This window comes from Peromyscus eremicus, chromosome 4 (genome assembly GCF_949786415.1).
Source record: "Peromyscus eremicus chromosome 4, PerEre_H2_v1, whole genome shotgun sequence".
NCBI lineage: Eukaryota > Metazoa > Chordata > Mammalia > Rodentia > Cricetidae > Peromyscus > Peromyscus eremicus.
The window spans coordinates 69,926,923-69,941,861 of record NC_081419.1 but is presented as its reverse complement, the minus strand read 5'-3'; the positions used below and the strand labels follow the sequence as shown (position 1 = coordinate 69,941,861).

General features: G+C 42.8%; 1 protein-coding gene across 1 annotated transcript in view; it reads left to right on the top strand.

The window, feature by feature from the left end:
- The window catches only part of Hsd17b12 (hydroxysteroid 17-beta dehydrogenase 12), a 135,584-nt gene extending 125,177 nt beyond the window's left edge, over window positions 1-10,407 (top strand). Inside the window, exons 9-12 of the mRNA XM_059260990.1 lie at window positions 80-145; window positions 9,674-9,823; window positions 10,095-10,263; window positions 10,300-10,407. Of these exons, the coding sequence (XP_059116973.1) occupies window positions 80-145; window positions 9,674-9,823; window positions 10,095-10,199 (321 nt within the window). The 3' untranslated portion in view covers window positions 10,200-10,263; window positions 10,300-10,407. The remainder of the gene's footprint in view (window positions 1-79; window positions 146-9,673; window positions 9,824-10,094; window positions 10,264-10,299) is intronic.
- The last annotated feature ends 4,532 nt before the right edge of the window (window positions 10,408-14,939 follow it).

The window sequence follows — 14,939 nt, the reverse complement described above, 5'->3', positions numbered from 1 at the left end:
ATTTTGTTGTTTCCATGGCTACACTCCAGGCAGATTGATGTAATATATGTTTTCTTTCTCACTCCCACCTCCCTCCTAGGCTTTTGTAGATTTCTTCTCTCAGTGCCTCCATGAGGAGTATAAGAGCAAGGGCATCTTTGTGCAGGTAAGTGGAGTTTGTTTCAGTTAAGTATCCCTGTTTTTGTATGGTTTCCACAGCAACAGTTGCTGTCTTGGCAACGAAAGAAAATCACATTCCTCAGTAAGCGATTGTGACGTGAGCACTCCCTTAGAGACTTGGTTTCTTTTCCCTTATGCTCTTAGGTCTAGGTTTTTAAAAATTAGCCTTTCAAATTTTTAACTAGGATATCCAAACTAGAACTAAATGTAAACAATTGAATGTGAGTGATTATTATTATTATTCTCACGGTTTATTTTGAGACAATCTGACTCTTTGAAATCGTGGTAGAAAATAACAATAACATGACAAGATCTGGAGGCATGCCGTTCCGTGGCATGAGTCTGTTCACACTATTGAACAGTCACCGCCACCATTCTTCTGGACTTTTCTTCATCTCCCCAAACTGAAATCGTATACCATTAACCACTGACTTTCCTTTCTCTCTCCCCCGGCCCCTGGCAACCACCATTCTGTCTTCTGTCTCCCTGGCCTTACCTGTTCTTAGTCCCTTCTGTGACTAGAATCGTTCAGTGTTTGGTCTTCTCTGCTCATTTCACACGGCACACTGTGGGGACTGGGGCTAAGACAGTTAGCCTGTTTTCCCATGTTGACCTAGGACTCACATCCAAGTCTGTTGGCTATTGGAGCCCTACCACTAGGTTACGGGACCCATTCAGGAAGTGGTGAAACCACAAAGTGTAGGCTGCTTGTTGTCAGATAGTCAAGCTGGGCCTAAGAGTTATCTAGCTGTACTTTCTAAGCCTTTTTATTTTCAGTAATATTGGAGCTAAGTCACCCATCATGAGGAAGGGTGAGGCAAATGTTCCCTCATCTTTAGGGTCCACTAAAAGCCTGCTTCGTCCAAGCCGTCTCCTTAGCTTACTTCCTAGGGGTATCTGCTGACCACTGACTTGGGATTGTTTAATTTTCAATTCCCTGTATTATAGGCTGCACTGGGGAGGACAGGGTTGGTAGAATCCTGAATTTTGTGCCTTTCTGTGTAATGCTGGAAACTGGAATTGCCTTGTAGGTTGTATTTTGATAGCAAGGAAGCCAGTAACTTTGGTAAAAGGTGAGGCTCCTATGCCTCTCAGTGTTACATTGTTGTCTTTTTGCTGAATTTAGTCATATTTAAGCCCCACTGAGACTCTGCGGGAATTCTAAAGGTCCACTGGCTGGTACCCTGAAGGCTCCAGAGACATGAAGTAACATTGCCTTGAGAACACAGAAAGCAGTCCTGGGAGTAGCTAAGGCTGTCCCTTCTCCCGTTCCCATAGCCTGTTTTCCTCAAAGGTAGTTTCCTTGGATTCTCTGCCTGATATTAACCTGATACAACTAGCAGCCACCCAAAGTACTAAGTGTTTGCCTTCTGAAATATCGTATTTTGATGAGCTTGTATTGTTCCCATTAATGAATTTTAAATTATTTAATTTCATCCATCATTGTCTTTCTTCCTAAGATTCACTTGAGGTCTAAATTTAGAATGAATTTATTAAGAAAAGGAAAATTCATATTTGTGAAGAAAAGTGTGGCTGTCTTACTGTGGGAATAAACCCCAGGGCACTGAGGGGAGCAAAAAGAGCCCCTTGCCAGCTGAAACATACCCGTTTTTCTCTGGGTGGTGTTTCTGTTTTCCAGATTGGGGACTTGGGGGATCAGATGGCTTGTTCTACCTTCTATCCCATCCCATGGTTCTTGGGTGATCTCATTCACACACAGATCAGGTACTGGTGGCTTCTCTCACTGGCCTCAGGTGGCTGTACCTGAAGTTTAGTATTGAATTCAGACCCCATAAGGCTGTTAGCATTCTTGCCAGCTATGTTCAGGCTAAAATAGACCTTGTAGTGTCTTCTTCATGATCTGCCCTTTGAACTATGACTGACTCCTCTTTAGGTCTGTTCCACATTTCCTCCAAGTGGCCTTTGTCCCTGAGCCCTAGAAGTCCATCCATTGTCAAGGCTCAGATCATAGTTCATCTTCCCTTAGTCTTTATCTCATGCCTAGACGCTCGATTTAAATTTCCCTTCTGCTTCCCTGGGCCTCACATGTCTCTTATCTGCTGCTCAATGGGCTTTCCTTGGCCTGCTCACCAAAGTGGCTGCCTGTTTGTTTGTTTGTTGAGACAGTGTCTTGCAGTGTAGAACAGGCTGGCCTTGAACTCAGACCTCCTGCCTTTGTCTCTGGGGTACTGGGATTGCAAGCATGCATCATCACACCCAGCTCTCTAATCCTCTTGACAGTTTCCTTTTGTTTTGCTGGTTCTGGGGATTGAATGTAGAACCTCTAGGCTAGTGCTAGGCAAGTGCTCTGCCACTGAGCTATGCCCCCAGCCATCATTCTGGTAATGTTTTAGTCGCTAGCAAAGCACTCAGTCTAGAATTAGGTATTCCGTTCTCCTATTTCTTGTGTTTCCTTCAATCTGGACTCTGTCACTCTTTGATGCCACTGACACTTTGGAACAGCACAGCACTCCTCTCCACTCTTCTGTCTTGAACATCCCTCATTTGGAGCTATTGATACATACATGTAGCTAGATTTAGGATATACTTTTCTATCCACAACAGGAGGAGCTTACTGCTGTGCCCATCTTAGGATATCACATGGGAAGATAGGAGTCTGTCTGTTGCACTAATAAGCTATCAGTGTAGAGACTCATTAAAACATGCACATACCCTACTTCCTTAGACAGTTTACCTTCGATTTAGCCTCTTATACTCTTTCTTCCAAACTTGCCTTATGAAGAGATACTCCGTTTAGATTTTAGTCACTTCAAAGCCATAGTCAAAATGAAAGCATGGTGACTTTGGTGATCCCTTGGTCCAGTCTAGCTTTATGCAAACTCCATTTATTACTTGTGTACTTGGAGAGAGGGAGGAAAAGACACCAAGCACAAAGTCAGCAGACCAAGATACGGTTCTGCTGTCACCACTCAGTGGTCATCTGACCTAGGAAAATTTTCTGTATTGCCTTGAGCCTTAATTTCTGACTTCTGAAGGCAAATGGGATGAAAGAGGTGACATACAAAGACATCAAAAACTGGGAAGTAATAGTAAGTATAGAGGAGAGAGAGAAGAAGCATGCATTTATGGAGCACCTACAATATACCCCATGCTCATTCATTATTGCCTCATTTGAGCTTGATATTAACCCTACCTCATGTCACAGATTGGAAAATAAAAATTAACAGTTGTATGACTTATCTAAAGTCAGTGGGTGTCTGCTGTTTGTCAGTGAGGTAACAAAGGTAAGTCAGACTCAAAATTCCTGCCTCAAGGCACACAGAGGAAGAAGACAGATATTTCAACACATTACCCATCAGTAGGCCCAAAACAAGAGATATGGGTATTATGCTTCACATTTCTTCAGTCAGGAAGTATCTATGTATAGTGTAAATTTTGGTGTGGCAGTTGGGGATATAGTAGCAAGAAAGATAGTGAACAAGAAAACAAGGATTATGATGGTTCTCTAGCGTCAGAGTGCTATGGAAACTCATGGAGGCTGTGCATCTCTGCAGGTGGAGAAACTGTAGGGAGTTTCTCATCCAGGCTTATGGAACCCCAAGGCTGTGGGTCTGCAGGCCTTGGTTCTCAGTGTTGGTGTCTGCACCATGCAGTTTTTCTCCCTAAACCTGGGAAAATGGTCCTAAAGTGTTATAAACCAAGAGATCAGTTGCCAGCTGAAATTGATCCCTAGGGTTGACATTGCCTGACCCTGTATGTGAGGAATCAGGATGAGATTGCATGAACCCAGTTGTGGGTTTCAGCTGCCCTGAAGTGGAAGTAGATTTTCTCATCCTTAGCGAGACCAAAGAATACACCATTTAAATTTACACTTAACACCGTGAGGAAACCCGGTAGCCTCCATTCCATGAAGCTGTTGCCTTCTAGTGCTTGGTGATAAGAGCTGATCGTTAATTCAGTTTAAAATGTGTTTTTAATCAGAAAGGATTCGGCTTCTGTGAGGTTTAGAAGGCAAATAGGACAAATTAAGATTTAAAAAAATACGTTTTGTTAAAATGTTGTTGCTTGTAGTAATCATAAATCTGTTGGGCTTCAAAGAAATCTAAATGTTGAGAAATGGCTACCAAAATTGAAAACAGAAATCCCTATCCATTTTTCTTGTTAATTACTACCAACAGTAGAAGAGGTAATGGAGTGCCTTTTAGTGTACATGGAGTCCAAATAGAAATATAAAATGATGTAGGATTCTTACTGGAAATACAGCTAGCTGTTCCAACTTTGAGAAAATGGACTCCAACCAGGTGAATCTCAGTTGGTGCCAGTGATATAGTTTTTTTCTTGACCCTTTTGCTATAATCCTGTGCCAGAAGATCTACATAACTAAAGTCTAGATGGAGTACTGTATGTCCAGAGAATGAAGGTCCTTCCTCCACCAGCAGATTTTCCCTGGAAATTGATGTGTCTCTACCTCTCACAGGGTATAGAGATGGAAATGGGTTCTTTTCTCCTTGCTTGTGATCACACAAGCATTAGAAAACTTAGAAGAGAATTGCTAGTGCATGCTAGGGCCCAACTCTCACTCTGGGCCTGTTTATCTGATACTTTTCCTAACAGAGTAAAGAGTTGCAGTTGTTCCCACTTGCACAGGGATTAAAGGTTTGGATCAGTAGCGTAGGTTGTATGTATATAGCAAACCAGATTTAGTTCAGGTTGGTCTGATTTCAACCAGGGCTGATGGTCCTCCCCTATTTTCCTACTGCCTCTTTCTTTCTCTGAAGTACAGTCCATCAGATCACTGAGTACCAAACCAAGTCTGTTCTGGAGATGTGTCCAGTCTGGCTACTTCTCGTGACATCATTGCCACTACTTTAATCTCAGGTACCATTGTGTCTTACCCTGGACTGTCTCCCTATCTGGCCTCCTGTGCTGGATAGTCAACTTGACATAAGTTAGAGTCATTTGGGAAGAGGGAACCTCACTTGAGAAAATGTCCCCCCCATTGGCCTCTAGGGCATTTTTTTGATTGATGATTGATGGGGGGTAAAGAGGGGGACACCTCACAGTGGGCAGTGCTATCTCTGGACTGATGGTCTTTGGTGCTATAAGAAAGCAGGCTGAGCAAGATATGAGAAGCAAGCCAGTAAGCAGTGTTCCCCCATGGCTTCTGCTTCCTCCAAGTTCCTACCCTGCTTGAGTTCCTATCCTGACTTCCCTGGATGATGGATTGACTATAACTAGGCTGAAATAAGCCCTTTCTTCGCCAGGTTGCTTATGGTCATGGTGTTTTATCACAGCAATAACAACACTGACTAAAATACCCCTCTACCGCTGTCCTTGCTGATAGTCCCTGTTGTCTGCTCACTGTAGCCAGAGTTGGTGAAGCAAAATCCAGTCATATTACTTCCCTGCTTAAAATTCCACCAAAGCTGCTCATGTCCTTTAGAGTAAAATTCTGAGTTTTGGGGCCCACAGAGTAGCACCCTTGGCTGTTCACCTCCGTTTAAAAGCCCTGCAGTCAGATCACCCAGGCTAGCCTCTGCCCTTGGAGCATCAGAACATCACTCAAATATGATCCTATCTGAGAGGCCTTTCTTGATAACCTAACTGCAGATATGGCCTCCACCATCAATGCTTTTTGCCCACATCCCTCTGTAAAATTGGGGCCTCTGTTTTTTGTACAATTAACATACATATTCCACATGTTTGAAGGCAGGTTCTTTCTAGGATCAGTAGTCACCCAGAGTGTACCTAAGAAATGCTAGAATTTATACTTGCTGCAGACGTATCTATCATCAGAAAGATTCCTTTACCTCACATTTTCAGGATTGTCTAAGTTCTTTGTTACCACTGAGTTAATCAAGAGGGCTTTTATGGAAAACTCATAGTCTGCAAGTAGAGAAATGCAGACAGCTAAACTATAAATACGTGTTTAGTCATTCGGGTGTTCTGGGGGACTTCAGATCGTGAGGTTTCGATAAGTGAAGACACAGATTTAAAAAAGAAGTGAAGTTTCCCTGAACTCACAGGAACCCCAGCCTCTGCTTTAAGAATGTATACAGGCTAGAGAGATAGCTCAGCAGTAAGAGTGAAGTAAAGCTGGACATGATGGCTTGTGCTCTAGGGAAAGAAGGAATGCAGGCAGATTCCTGAAGCCAGTGGCCAGCTTCAGGCTCAACAAGAGACCCTGCCCCCAAGAAAAAAGGTGGAGCGTGATCAAAGAAAGAGATCTGAAAGTACATCCTTCTGACACGTACACACATCACGTACGACTTGGAAAAGAAAGAAAACAACAGAAGACTGTGTGCTGACTGCTGTCAGCCTAATGCTGAAATTGTCCTGGAGCTGGCTTAGCTATGCTCTTCCTTTACTGGACCAGAAGAAAGGTGAGGAAGCAGGGAGGGAGGGACCACATGGATCTAGAGAAGGCACATTAACACAGAGTAGATGCCACATGTAGAATCCTGTTCAAAAGAGCAAAGTCTGCTACTCCTTGCTTCACATTTCCCCAAAGCATTATCACAGAAAGTTCTGATCGTTTTTAGGTTTGAGAAGTCTTTCTTAGTTCACAGTTGACTCTGCCATGTGAAGTTCCAAGACTCAGTGTTAGATTCTCGCACATCTGCCATGTGGCTTCCGGCTTCCTTCTTCCCACTACCCATGGTGTCCAGAGCACATGCTCTATGAAGACCATAGTCTAAGCAATCTACTCCAGGGATTAAGAGGAGAATAATATACCAAATTGTGGTCTCCAGGGACTTTTTATTTTAATAAGCTGAGCAGAGACACAGCATCATCGGCTCTGCCTTATGGCCTAACTAATTATTTCCAGTTTGAGATTCTAAATTTGGAAACTAGGGTACTTGGCCACAGCTGTGGCTGTCAGGGTCAGGCTGTTTTTGAGGGGGCAAAATTTGTAATGGTGATTTGTTGAGCTTAAGTGACTTTTCAGTGTTACTCTGTTAAAAAACTTTCTGTTACAGTATAGGTGTATTTCTGATTTTGTTTCCCATAGTGCTTTCCTGCATAGGCAGAGGATGGATGAATTATTGTTTCTTGGGCATTTATTTACCTTCATAGCTTTTTGATATAAACGTTTCTATACTTTCCATTTTTATACTTTTACATATTCCTTTTAATATCCTTCGCAGCTAGATCAGTAGACTTGCCTTTGTTGAGACAGATGATCTTTCTTAAGCTTCAGAATATTTAAAATGCTGGCTGAGTGGAAAGGGCCTCGGTATTGTTCAGTGAGTATGTGCATATGTTCAGTGCATATGAAATACAGTTCCATACTGCCTTCAGTAGACTGTCACTGCCGGGCTGTGTACTGAGCGAGTGCTGCTTTCAGCACTGAGAGTGGAGGTGGATACAACTTGTCTTCTTGGTCGGGTTCGAGAGCTTGCCCAGCACTTGGATTTGTTTTCTTTTAGGCTGTACCAAACTCCTTTCGGTCCCCTGAGGATGCCTTGCTCTTCATGGCTCTTCTCTGCTCCTGTTGTTCCTTTATTTCTTTACTGGGCTGAGTCCTCTATTTCCTTTAGGGCTTAGTCCCAAAGCTATTTTATCTCTGAACCCTTCATACTTCAGTAGGCCACTGTTAGCCACCTTGACTTACAGGGTGGAAGTACCCAAGCCTTCCAGCGTAGAATTTCCATTTCTTAGTAGAGAAAATATAACTTGACCAGGAATTCCCAAGTACACATGTCTTTTCCTGTGCCCTCTCCCCCCCCCACCTCCCCCCCCCATAGCTGGAGGCTCCTGCAGAATCCCACCACAGGCTAGCTGAACCCTAAAGCCTTGCGTTATCTTGTGGTGCCACCATGTGGTTCAGTCAGGCAGTGCAACTGAATTCTCCTGCAATATCAAAATAATCCAATTTATGCCACTTACATCTTCTGAGAGAGAAAAATGGAGGAAAGAAAGGCGCAGAGCATTATGCACAGGTGAAAGACATAGTTACAGGCTGGCCTTATCTCTGGAGCGCAAGACTTCCCAGCACCCCTTGTAGACTGTCCTCTGGAAAGGTCTTCTCAGTCTTGTTATAACCAGGAAGCAGCCTGATACCAAAAGGCAAGGAAAGCTGTGCACACGCCTGTTGTTGCCTGCTGTCAGAGTTTGTTTACACATGGGTCTGCCCTGCTCGGCTAGTCCAGGTAGTGAGCAAACAGCTTAACAATTGGACCCCGCCATTCACAGCCTGTCAACATGACCCTTCCCGGGACTGTCTTCATACTGATGGCACAAAATGGACAAAACATTTTGCTCATTAAAAAAAAAGAGATAAAGGTGTATCAGTAATCCCAATAAAGAAATCCTCAAAAGTCATTACGTAATCAAAATCATCCCCCGTTGACGTGCTTTAGTGACAGTTACTTAGTGCAGGGTCTGTCTTCAAGGGTAAGAAAGATGGAGAGTCAGACCAGTTAGATGTCTTAATACATGGGTTGAAATTTAGTTCACACATTAAGGACCATGAGCTATTCTTGGACTTATATTTGGGAGTGAGAAGGATACAAAATTATAAAAAATGCATGAATATGCAAACCCCTAAAGAGATGTGGGGCTGTTCCTTCCACTCTCCGCAGAAAAGAAATCCAAAGTGTGGAGAGACCTCAGCTTTATTTGTAATGTGTACATTTTCACTTCAGCCACATATTGAACTGATCCTTTTCTTAAATAGCAATACCAACGGACCTCATCCTTTCTTCTACACTTGTGAGGAGAACAGGTGTTTGGTGAGCTACTGTAAATCTGAGGTCTTTTTGCATCACAGAAGGAACCTCTCTCTTCATGTCTCCAAGACTCATTATGATGGAGGTCCCTTGTGTTCTGTCACGCCCAAAACACTGGGTACATATGCAGTGGAGAGCCTAGCATTTGTGAAGTACCTGAAAAAGCTCAGGTCTGTGTTCCCAACCCTTCACCTGCCCTGCCACGTGACTTCTGTCACCCAGGCTATTTTCTTCTTGTTACACCAGCTCTTCCCAAAACAGAAGATGTGGTCCTGTCTTAACAATAGCAGCTTGTGAAACTTGAGGAGCAGGACGTGAGGATGTGAGGGAAGAGAGTGGTGAGCTAAGGCTGGGGAGTGAAATGTGTCTTTGAGAAGGACTGAAGCTGATAGGACACACTTAATTCACCAGGGGTGCTGGGGCAAAGCACTGCTCCCCATCGGACACCGGAATCTCCTGCTTGACCAGGACAGGAAGTACAGCCTGAGCCTCAGCTCCCCAGATGTCTGCCCACTGCTTTCCTTTCAAAGGTTCAGAAATGGTTGCTTCTGCTTATTTTTCATATTTCCAGCCTCCAATTCTGTTTTGCCCAAAGGTCATTGTAGTACAGTTCATGGCTTTGCTGTTACGTTCTGTGACGTCAGCTTTAGATAGCAGCGTGGCTGCCCCTCTAAAGATACAGACTCTAGATTTCATGAGGATGCTTCGACGGCTGGACAGTCAGGCGTCATGCTCAGTCTGGAGTTGGTAGCCTTCCTAACTGATGGCATGTTTTGTTTTGTCTTTTTCTCTCTTTGTGTGTGTGTTTGGATCCTTTCTAGAGTGTCCTGCCATACTTTGTAGCTACAAAACTGGCAAAAATACGGAAGCCAACTTTGGATAAGCCCGCTGCAGAGACGTTTGTGAAGTCTGCAATTAGAACAGTAGGTTTGCAGTCCCGAACCACTGGATATATGATCCATGCTCTCATGGTATGTATACTTCTAAGTCTTTATCTTTTCCAGTTTGGGCATTTCTTTCTATATTATCTCATAGGATCAAAATGTATACTTTGCCAGACAAGGTGGTACATAGCATTAATCCTAAAAAAGACATTTGTATTTTATTTCAAACTGTATACTTAGGAACTGTAAAATCTCTGTAAGTAATAGTGTTGAGAAATGGAAGATGGCTGATAGGCTTCACTTCAGTTTAGCTCAGTTGTGGGCTGTGCTTATGTATCTCCCCAATTTCTTTCCCTAGGGTTCAATAAACTCAATCTTGCCTCGTTGGATTTATTTTAAAATAACCATGGGTTTCAACAAGTCCTTGCGGACTCGCTATCTGAAGAAAACTAAGAAGAACTAAGTGTTGATGAGTCAGTGAGCTGCTTGGCCAGATGCCTGGACCTGTACGCGTTCACCCAGGGTACCTGATGCCTGGACCTGTACACGTTCACCCAGGGCACCAGCCTGTCCCCAGAATCTCCACTGTTGTCTCAGTAATTACTAACACGGCCAAATGTTGGCATAACTGTAGGAAAAAAAACAAACAAACAAAAACAAAAACAAAAACAAAAAAAAAAAACTCCTTTTAGAGGCTTTTAACATATATTCTGGATACTACCGGAAGTAATTTGAAGTAATTTGAATGTAAATGCTCTTGCCAAAAGTCTGAGACTACTTTGACAGAAAGGAACAAATCCCAGAATGCCAATGGTCACCTTATATATTGTTTGGAACCTGCTATAAAGTGTAATGTCTAGCTACTTTTTAGTTGTTTAACATTAGAAGGAACAGGGCTTAGTTGATTTGTCATGGGTGGACACAATGCAGTTTACATAGATTAAGATTTTCTAAATGTATGTTCCAGCTTATGTATTTATATGGAACCATTCTTCTCAAAAGTAGCTAATAACATAAAGAGAATCAAAATACAGAGTTCTTTCTGACACATGGCTCCACAAATGTTATCCTTGTAACACATATTATGTCTTTTCTGTTCAAATATATGTAAGTACTGAACACTGTATAGTATGATTGAAATGTAAAGGCAAGTGAACCAAATGTCCGTCAAGACCAACAACATCATGTGGTACCACTGGGATCCAGGAAAACAACCCGTGTAGACACCCAGCTTTCTTTATGTCTGCATTGCACCCTGACATACTCCTTCTGTGGTAGTGATGGGTCATGGAAATGGCATCGTTCTAAGTTGGTGTCCTATTAGAATTCATATATATGCTTTTAATAAAAAGTGATGTAACCATGGTGTTGAATGAAAGTATATTTTTGATGATAGAAACTAAAGCCCCAGTTACATTGCCTTAAAGTAAGCTAAGGCTGACTATTAAGTGTCAAAGTATACACAAGGATGTCACCAGGAAGGATTCAGTACTGTGAAATATGCAAGGACTGTCAGTGTGTGCATCGGCTACAGTTATAGTTTAAAAGACCAGCATCTATTTTTTAAAAAATTATTGAAGTGTTTAAATATTTTGAACTTTTAGTTTGACCAGCCAGGAAAACAACCCACCCCACCAACATACACACACAAAATGCTATCTGCTCTTAAAATCGTTATGTAAGATATTCTAGTAGTCACCAATTAGGAACACATAATCTCAGAATATAGGATAATCATTTAAATAGGGCATTTAGCTTGATGAAAAGCACATCTTCATCCTGTTCCCCATCATTTTGTTATAGAACTGGTAGCCTGGGTGCTGTTTTCTGTGGGCTTCCACTTTGGTCTGGTGGTTTGGCTTGAGAGGTGGCAGATTTGCACCTGTAGGCCGAGAGGACTGGTCTCCAAGCATGATAAGCTGCAGGTGCAAACTCTGTTTCCTGGAACCCGTTAGATGGTAGCTATAATCCCAGTTGGGAAATCCCTCAGTAGCTTCAAAACTCTCCTGTTCTGGCTTTAGCTGCTTCAGTGTGTCAGGCGTTGTCCTGTCTTTATTAACACTCAAGGATGAAAGTAGTGACAGGAAAACGTAAATTTGAAGTAAGGGCTTTGAAAAGTTTAACTAAAACTGTATACTCGAAGCCATTCAATCAGCGAAGCATATTTTATAGTCACAGTGTTCAGCTTTCCACTGACAACTTCATATTCTCTGTATTCTCACATGTGCCGGGGCTCATGTATCCCATGCTGGCCTCATACTCACTTTGTAGCTGAGGATGGCCTTGGTCTTTGAATCCTCCTGCCTCTGCCTCACGAGTGCTGGGATTATGGGTGTGGACTACCACACCTAGTTTTCTTTTATGTTAATGTTTTATAGTTTTGCTCTTGATGGTACTGGAGATTAAACTCAGGACCTCATGTGTTCTAGGCAAATATTTTACCACTGAACAGAATCCCTAGCATCAGCTGTTTGATGCCAGCCTGGGCTATATAGCAAGATTGCTGCTTTTTTTTTTTTTTTTTTAGAATTTCACACAGTCAATGAAATATCCAATCTGCCCCCTATTGCTGCTTTCCAAGTTTCCCAGTATTCTCCCAACACACCCTACTCCCAATTTCATTTTTATTTTTCAAGGTCTCTCAAAAGAGGGAGAACACTCTCTAATATTGACATTTTTAAGACAATTTTTGACTATTATTTTATGTGTATGGATGTTTTGCCTGCATGTATGTCCAGTGTACCATGTGTGTGAGGCTGGAAGAAGGTATCAGATCCTATGGAACTGGAGTTATAAACAGTTGTGAGCTGCCATGTGGGTGCTGGGTATTGGACCTAGGTCCTCTGGGAGAACAGCCCATTTCTCTTAACTGCTGAGCCATCTCTCCAGCCCCCATTAAGACAATTTCCGCCGGGCGGTGGTGGTGCACGCCTTTAATCCCAGCACTCGGGAGGCAGAGCCAGGTGGATCTCTGTGAGTTCGAGGCCAGCCTGGGCTACCAAGTGAGTTCCAGGAAAGGCGCAAAGCTACACAGAGAAACCCTGTCTCGAAAAACCAAGAAAAAAAAAAAAAAGACAATTTCCTATTTGTGTATCCTGTTGTGCACAAAGACATTTAGCCCTACACAACATCCCAACCACAATGTATAATCTGGAGCTAGTCAAGAAGTAGCAAGAAAAACTGTAAGTCAAGGAATATTCTACAAAATTCTGAGCCTAGCTGGGCATGGTGTTGTACACCTGTAATCCTTGCACATGGGATGCTAAAGCAAGAGTCTCTCAATTTCAAGGCCAGCCTGGACTATATTCAGAGATCATCATATCTCTCATGAACCTATGCTCGTCAGAACACATTTCAAATGAGACTTAAAGAGATGTGACAACTGAGTGCAGAATAGAATAGTCCTGTGTTGGATCCAGTTCTAACACCAGACCCCTGGTAAAATTTAAGTAAAGGTCAGTAAATTAGCTTCCTGAGTTTGGATAATTATACTTTGGTAACTTGATAGAAACACCACCACCCACTTTTTAAGTGTGCTGTTACATTTTTCAGAGAGAATGGAACATGATATGTGCAACTGGGTCTCCAAAAAAACCTACTAAAACACATGCAAAGGGAGTGATAGTGCAAAGCACGGCGTTAATATGTGGAGAATCTAGATGAAAGAATTTGTAAAGTGCTTGTTGTGGTTGTGAATTTCATGTAAATCTGGAATTTCAAAATAGAAAGCTAAATAGCTTCTGTTAAGAGCCCAGAGCTGCAAACATCAGGAGGGCTGTTGATGCCTCTACCTCAGCCCTGCCCCCTGGAAATGGAAACAGCACCTCTCTCCTGTCTTAGAAGCATCAAGCAATACCTCTGAAGTACTAAGAACACAGCATGGTATAGAGAGTATGTCACTGCTGTAGTGTGCTGAATAACACCTCAGACACCATCTGAACAATTAGTCACCTTACACGGAAAGGAGTCTTTGCAGATAGATGTAGTTAAGAATCTTGAAGCCAGGCAACAAGGGGCCAGGACGCACATGCCTTTAATCTCAGCACTTGGGAGGCAGAGGCAGGCAGATCTCTGTGAGTTCGAGGCCAGCCTAGTCTACAGAGCTAATTCCAGGACAGCCAAGACTACACAGAGAAACTCTTGAAAAGCAAAACAAATGAAAAAGGAATCGAGAGGGGGTGGGGGGAGATGGAGACGAGGGTGCTGAGGGAGATTATCTAAATGGCTCCTAAGTACCATCACAGCGGATATGCAGTAAGAGACACGGGTGATACCAGATGACAGGGGGCTCAACAAGGCCATGGAGGGGACTTGGAAAGAAGGGGTTCAGTGCAGCTGGAAAGGTATAGAGGGTAAGGGAGGATATGGTCAAAATACATTATATGGGGGCTTTAATTAGGGAGGGGTAAGTAAACTTAAATAGCAATAAGGATGTCTGAAATATTTACAAGAAATCATACTATTAACTATACCTAAAAATACCTATAATACATGTAAGTCTGTATACTTCCCATATATAGATTAAATGGAATTTCCCCATCCGGACTGACAGCGTTCTTCCCAGGAGCCAACAAAAATGCCAACACCAGGCATAAGAATCCCTCTTTTGAGTTCTTGGTCAGGGTTGTCTGTGACATTCCTAAAACATCATAGGCTATTGACATTGCCCTTACTTGATCCCTGGAGGTGAAGGATAAGTCCCTACTGCTGAAAACACGTATACCTTAGACACAGGACCCAGAAAACCCAAGCTGGTCTGACCTAAAAGCCTCCTCCCTGAGGGCTAGTTTTCATGGTCACTCAAGATGTCATGCCAGCTTCCAAAGGGACCAATGGCTCTCTGTTGGAATTAAGGCCCTCTCAACCAGAGGGAGATTATGTTTGGTACTGGAAACCTGGGGCTAGTTGAAGCTCTGGATCTTGGAAAAGAACCTACAAATGCTACTTTACTAAACTGGCATCATCCCTAACTGCGTGCTAAATATTTGTCCTTCTACCCACAGACAAGTATAGTTCTCACCCCTCATTAAGGAAACTTCTCCTTACAACAAATGGAGACCATTACAGAAAACCACAACCAACCCAAATAGAGTTGTGGAGCCCAGACAAAACTGACAAATCTATATAGAGTCCTGCACCCAAGGCTCTGGGATCAGAGAGGTGGAAAGATGGTAAGAGCCAGAGGAACGGGAAGTTTTCTGTG